The sequence below is a fragment of the Humulus lupulus genome, chromosome 3 (genome assembly GCF_963169125.1).
Source record: "Humulus lupulus chromosome 3, drHumLupu1.1, whole genome shotgun sequence".
Lineage (NCBI taxonomy): Eukaryota > Viridiplantae > Streptophyta > Magnoliopsida > Rosales > Cannabaceae > Humulus > Humulus lupulus.
In genome coordinates this window covers 251709009-251716304 of record NC_084795.1, presented here as the reverse complement: position 1 = coordinate 251716304, position 7296 = coordinate 251709009, and the positions used below count along the sequence as shown (strand labels likewise).

At 33.4% G+C, this 7296-nt stretch overlaps 1 protein-coding gene across 1 annotated transcript; it reads left to right on the top strand.

The window, feature by feature from the left end:
* The first annotated feature begins 525 nt into the window (after positions 1-525).
* LOC133823588 (E3 ubiquitin-protein ligase PUB23-like) lies at positions 526-2154 on the top strand. The gene has a single exon (XM_062256433.1). The coding sequence runs from the start codon at positions 680-682 to the stop codon at positions 1934-1936; it is 1257 nt and encodes a 418-aa protein (XP_062112417.1). The 5' UTR covers positions 526-679; the 3' UTR covers positions 1937-2154.
* Positions 2155-7296: the final 5142 nt, after the last annotated feature.

Genomic DNA, 7296 nt, shown 5'->3' with positions numbered 1-7296 from the left:
AAATCACAACAGGCAGCAGCCAAGATGGTGCACCTTTGCTCCCACCACCCAATACTTTTTGTCGGCACCCTAATATCTATTCTATATTAAAAAAAGAAAGACAAAAAAAGACTCATATTATTATTTATTCACAAAGCACGAGTTAGAGAGAGAAACAAAAAAAAATTACATTAAATAAAGAGGTAGCAGCTTATTTGCTATTGTTAGTTATTAGCTAGAGAGAGAAAGTCAAAGGGGACCTTATTTCTTCTTCATTTTAATAGTTTATTCTTTTTATCATCATTATTATTATCAAGTATATACTTGGCCATGAGCATGCATCAATTTGCATGTGCTTATTTACTTGGTAAAGTTTGTCATTCTTGAGCCCTTCAAATTGATAGGTTGGAAAAGTCATAACTCTCTCTGTCTTTGTATCTCTATCTCTATCTCTTCCTCATCGCTGCCTTTTCCGTGTTTTGACTTTCCAAATTTTGAAAGTCATTACTCTCCACATATATGTATATAAAGACCCTCCATATCTCAAATCCATATTCAACTCCAACTTCTTCAAACAAATTCACATCTCTCTAATCAGATCTTACCCAAAGAGAAAATAATTCTCTCGAAGAACTAACAAACAGTTTGCTAGATCTCAAGGTTCATCGATACTACTGTCACTACTTATTTAAACATTATTATGGATGAGATTGAAGTTCCTTCATTCTTTCTCTGCCCAATCTCACTAGAAATCATGAAAGATCCGGTGACCCTCTCGACGGGGATCACCTACGACCGAGAAAGCATCGAGAAATGGTTGTTTTCTGGGAAAAATGAGTTTTGCCCAGTAACCAAACAGCCCATTCCCGACTCTGAGTTGACCCCAAACCATACTCTCCGACGTCTGATACAAGCTTGGTGCACCATGAACGCGTCACACGGAATCGAAAGGATTCCGACTCCAAAACCGCCAGTCAACAAGACCCAGATAATCAAACTCATCAACGATGCCAAATCTCCTCAGTCTCAGATCAAATGCCTCCGGAGACTTCGGTCAATCGCCGCCGAAAGCGAAACCAATAAACGTTGCTTGGAAGCCGCCGGCGCCGTTGACTTCTTAGCCTCTTTGATAGGAAACAACGACTACATGAATCACAACGAAGAAAACGACATGTCGTTTACTGAACACTTCGCGAGAGCCAGCGACGAAGCCCTGTGCATATTAAACAACCTCCAACTCTCCGAAACAGTGCTCAAGAATCTCATGGCGAGAAACCTAGGGTTAGTGGAATCCTTAACCAAGGTCATGCAACGTGGGACTTGCGAGTCGAGAGTTCATGCAGTGGTGTTATCGAAATCACTACTCGAAGTTGCTGACCCGATGAAAATAATCGGGTTGAGAGCCGAGTTCTTCGTCGAGTTAGTCCAAGTTTTGAAGGACCAAGATCAGGTTTCACGGACAGCTTTTAAAGCAGCGCTCCAGCTCTTGATCCAGCTCTGCCCTTGGGGGAGAAACCGGATCAAGGCCGTTGAAGCCGGGGCTGTACCAGTCTTGATTGAGCTTCTCTTGGAGACTAACTCCTCTGAGAAGAGGCGGTGCGTGGAAGTGGCCATGGCAGTGCTTGACTTGCTTTGCGGCTGCGCTGAGGGCCGTGCTGAGTTCCTACACCACAGCGCAGGGTTGGCCATGGTGTCAAAGAAGATACTTAGGGTTTCGCAAGTGGCGAGCGAGAAGGCTGTTAGGATTCTCTACTCGATTTCCAAGTTTTCAGCCACTACCGGAGTTTTGCAGGAAATGCTGCAGCTGGGAGTGGTGGCCAAGCTTTGTTTGGTGCTTCAAGTTGATTGTGGAAGCAAGACCAAAGAGCGGGCAAGAGAGATTTTGAAATTGCATGCTAGGACATGGAAGAAGTCCCCTTGTGTGCCTACCAACTTGCTTTCTTCATATCCAGCTTAGAGAACTTAACAAAGAGAACAAAATTAGTCTCTTCACTTAATTTCTCAATTTTGGTTTTCCCCCCTTTTGATAATTAGTGTGTATATAAATATTGATTGGGAATTGGATATATACTCTGGAAAATAAATAAAAAATTGTTTCTTTAACTCCCCTCATGTATTTGGGGAGTTCATAATAATAAAATGATCATCAAATTGATCGTATATATTCCTCTTCTATATCTAGCTATATTAATACTATTCTTCTTAATCCTTTCTTATATTAAACTAATTTGATTATGTATATTTATATCATTAGATCAATACTTATACTTTATAATACATGTAAGTGGCCCCTAAATACTTAGATGTGATTTTCAAGTACTAGCTAACCCTTAGTTTTTTGTTTTACATTTTTTCCTTTAAAAAATTTAGTTTTCAAATGGATGAGGTTGGAAACGATGGCTTTTATAATAGCTATACATAATATATATCAATATATATATATATTTATAACAATGAGAGTAACCATAAAAATAGAGAGAATTTCAAGAATTAGTATAAGTGATTATTAGTGCATGCAATTAATTGTTTCCTTCGGTAGTTTTGTTTTTATTTCATTGTATTATATATGTATATATATATTATTTGATATATGTTAGGTGGTCCAGAAGTAGTGAATCCATGCAAAATTAATCAAGTACTGGTTCGATAAACTATGAACAACGGCTGGCCAGGGCTTGGCGCCGCTCTTTCCTAGAAATTAAGAACAAAAATCCATGATGCACGCGTGAACCTATAACGAAGAGTTTTAATAATAATTTCATATTTTACAATGATGTTCGTTGTAGTTACAATAAATATCCTGTAAATTTTCAAAAAATTATAAATAATTTACAGTATCGAAAATAAGTTATTATTTTTTTAACATAAGATTATGAAATATTACGAACTTTGTTTTCGGCACTGTAAATTATAAGAATATTGTAATTACAACAAACACCGCCATGAAAAAAATAACTTTGACAAATGTTTTTTAAAGCGAAAATTAACTAAAAAATTGAAATAGAAAATTCACCATAACACTCCTCGTCAATATTATCATGATTTTGTTGGTTTATTTACAAATTTATAGATAAGAATATGAGATAGATATAGTTTAACTCGGTATATTATTAGATATATATATCTCATAATCGTCAAAGTGAAATTTTAGTACTGCACTCGCTCGTAATTAGTTAATAAGCAATAGCAATTTTAATGGTGTGTAGAGAGACATAGAGTAGTATATTCTCATATGCCTTTTTTATACTAATTAAGAACTCTTCGATTCTTTCTTGCTCAAAATTTAGTTTCACTAAACTATAAACAAGTATATTTTCTTTAATTAGTTCGAATATGTGTCTATAATATATACGAGAAAGTAAAATATTACATAACCATATACTTGTACTACTTAATGTATATTTAAATATACGTACTCGGTCCGTTAATCAAACTGAAGTCTCTCTCTCTTTGTAAGCTTATTGAATTAATCAAGTCATGCGTGATTACGGAACGTACACCCTCAACTATTTCTTTTTATTCTTTTACTTTTCTCTAAATATTATTAAATGTTAACTTTTTCAAGGTATATGTCAAGCACATAAATCACGATCAAATGCATATGTTTGAGAAATTAATTAATTTGCGAGCTAGCTAGCTAGTGGGTAAAATGTTGAAGAGATCGGTGAACTACTTTTCGTTCTCAAATAATTGATCAGAGACTAATAAATTATTTAATAATAAATATATATAGTAATAAACGGCGTACGTATCTTCTTCTTCTTTTTTTTTTCTGCTAAACAAAACAACATTGCGGTCAAACTATATATGCGCATGCATGTACCTATCCAGAATAATTTAGCGATCGAATTTACAACCCAGTCCCAGTCTGTATTTAAACTATTTAATACATAAATACGTACACAATCTATTAATTATGTATATCTACTTTTTATTATAATTAATTAGTTTCCCCAACTGTGATATCTCTTAACACTCATCATGACACCCAGCCCATTTTGCAACTTGATATCATCTAAACTAATTTTCACGAGCCGTACGTACTAATCACAATCAGTATCACCAACAAATCGCAATAGCTAGATCAATGACCAAACTCCAAACCCAATATTAATTAAAGAAGTGTGTATATAATTATATATATATATATATAATCTTTCATAGCATATATAACATGTACTGTAAATTGTTTTTGACAGAGTGATCAGTTTAATTAGCATGCAGAACACATATATGTAAATTTATTTGGTGTACATATACAGTTTATCTTTGTTATTAACCGAACAAATTACTCCATAATATAATATTAACTTTTCTTTGGTCTCGATTGAGGCTTTGTCAAAACGAAGATGATTGTGGAATTAGTTTCTTGGATCAAGGGATTTGGCTGGCTGGCCGGCGCTTCTGGGATCATGTGCTGCACTAGCTTTTATGTCGGTAATACATATTATATTTATATATTGTAAAATAACATTCCATTAAAACATAAATATATGCATAGAAAGTGATATTGATAGAGAGAGATTAGTAAATACAATAATAAAATCATTAAAGTACTTACGAGATGCGTAGTGGAACAATGACTACACTATTTGAATTCCCTAATATTTTGTCCTTGTTGAATACTGGGTATTGCAAGGAATCTAAACGGCGCACTTTGAAACAAGACCATAGTCTTTCAAGTATTTCTCTAAAACAACCTAGTGTTTGTGTGGTCAAATCTCAACACATGAGAAGATAATTCCTAGAGTATAAACTAAAATATAGTGGGCGGCTAGGTATATAATATTAGTAGTGAAATTTTACCTTATCAAAATCATCTGACCTAGTGCATTCTATAACACTAGTATATATAGGCAATTAACTGTGACATAAATAGGTTTTAGATACTCATTTTATTTTAATGATTTAATAATTATAATTAATTAAATATTTGTCAAAATTAATCAATTATAATTTTGTGATCTTTATTTAATTTATTTTATTAATATTAATTCCAATTTATCAAAATTATCAAGATTGTCCCAATTAGCTATAATACTTTTTTTTTTGAGACTTTGCAATAAAAACTTAAAATTTTCTTCTATTTCTTTTCTCACAAAATATCAATAAATAATTTAACATTATTTATTTCCATTGAACTAGTCAATATGATATTTTTATAATTAATAATTAAATTAATTATTCAAGACTACTAGGTTCATTTTGATAAGAGATGACATGGGGATCATAGATTTATGAGACTCGAGCTCCAATAAGTTACTGTGAGTTTATTTATAACAAATAATCTCATTACCTTATTAATTCTTCGTGACTCCACTATAGACTCAGAATTGCACTTTTGAATTCATAGAACACTTTACACCAAATGTAAATATATTATCCATTGTTATAACCATAATCGTCATTCAATCATCTATGGATGATCTACTAATGAGACGGGTGCAAATTACCGTTTTACCCCCCATTGGTATTTTATCATTAACTCCCACTAAATTCCTTGTAAATGATATTTCCGTAAACTTAATTACAGAAATGAGTACTTTATCATTTAACACTTGAACCAAGCTATAAGGAAATCATCATTTTCACTTCTTAAATAGAAGTTATAGATTTCATGTCTATAATAAATACTCTCACTCAATTATACTACCAAATCTCCAATATGTAAGTATGAGCTAGTCCGTAGGGTAAGCTGGTAATGAACAAATCAAAAGACTTGAATAATACAATTAGAAGAATATTAATCACTCAGAATTAAGATTGAATTGACCTATGGTCAACGTTGTGATATGATTAGATTAGATAATAACGATACTTACTTATCTTATCAATAATCAATATCGGTCCAGTCCAATGTAACAAAATACATCTGATCTTATCTACTTGGTCAATGTCTTGGATAAGACATCACACCTCGAATTTGTAAGTAGATCATATCGTCGATTACCAGATCAGTGAAAATCAAATGCACTGACTTAATGTTCTTTTTAACATATAATTACAATTATAATCCACTGTGACCTAGTCACTATAATTGTAACTATTTATATGTTCGAGATTTTATAAATGTTTGTATTATTCCAATAATCATGTAATAAAATAAGCAATTAACACGGTTGTCAAACTAAATGATTTGTACTTCTTTTATTGACAATATAAAATTGCGTTACATGTCTGACATGGTTTTATAAGGGCATAAAATCCAACAAACTCCTACTAGCCCTTTTAAAACAGATGGAACATATTTCTCAAAACCATTCATTCTACATTCTTCACAATTATGCTCTTTCCTTATATATTTGTAAAGGGATATGAAAGATTGCCTTACAATGCTATCTTCATCACCTTCACTCATGCTTTCACCATACATCTCCAATAATGTGGTATTTTCTCTCTATATGCTTTGCTCTTTTGTGGATTCGAAGTTCGTTCGAATTCGTTATTGCCTCATTATTGTCACAAGACAAAATGAGTGGTTTATCCATTTTTGGAATAACACTGAGATCTGTATAGAACTTCCTCAACCAGACTATTTCCTTTGCCGCTACAGACGCAGCTGTGTACTCAGCCTCCAAGGTGGAATCTGAAATGACAAGATAGCCCAACGCTTCTCCAAATCATAGCTACTAAGATGGCAAATAACCTATCGCTTTCCAAATCATAGCTCCACCCCCAAGAGTAAACACCTTTTTTCAGAAGTAGACTTCCTATCATCAACATCAGTCTAAAATCCGAATTTGTGTAGCCTAACAGGTTCAAAGATCTACCCCGAATAGACTAACATATAATCTCTAGTCCATCTAAGATACTGACCACTATCTATTGTTCATTTCCAAGGTTTCTCTAACACTTGCTCACCACCCCCACTGCATAGCAGATCTCCAGCCACAACACACAACATAGCATGCATTAGACTTTTAATTGCAAATGCATAAGGAATTCGTTTAATTTGTTCTTTCTCTTGAGGATTCTGTGGAGACTGGTGCTTGGAAAAATAAATTCCATGTCAAGACGCTAAACATCCTTTATCAGAATTTGTTACAGAGTAACACCCACGCACCTCACCTAAGTAGGTCGCTTGAGTTAGAGCCAAATTCAGTTGTTTTTATCCCTGATGATCTGGATACCAAGAACACAACTTACTACAATGAAATCTAGAATTTCGTTTCCCGCTAGTTCTTTATGTTTGATGATTTTTTGACATTGTTTCCAATAATTAAGATATCATCTACATAAAGGATTAAGAACACCACAATGTATTTTTTCCAAATCTGGTTAAACACAAGGCTCAACTACATATTTTTCAAAACTACA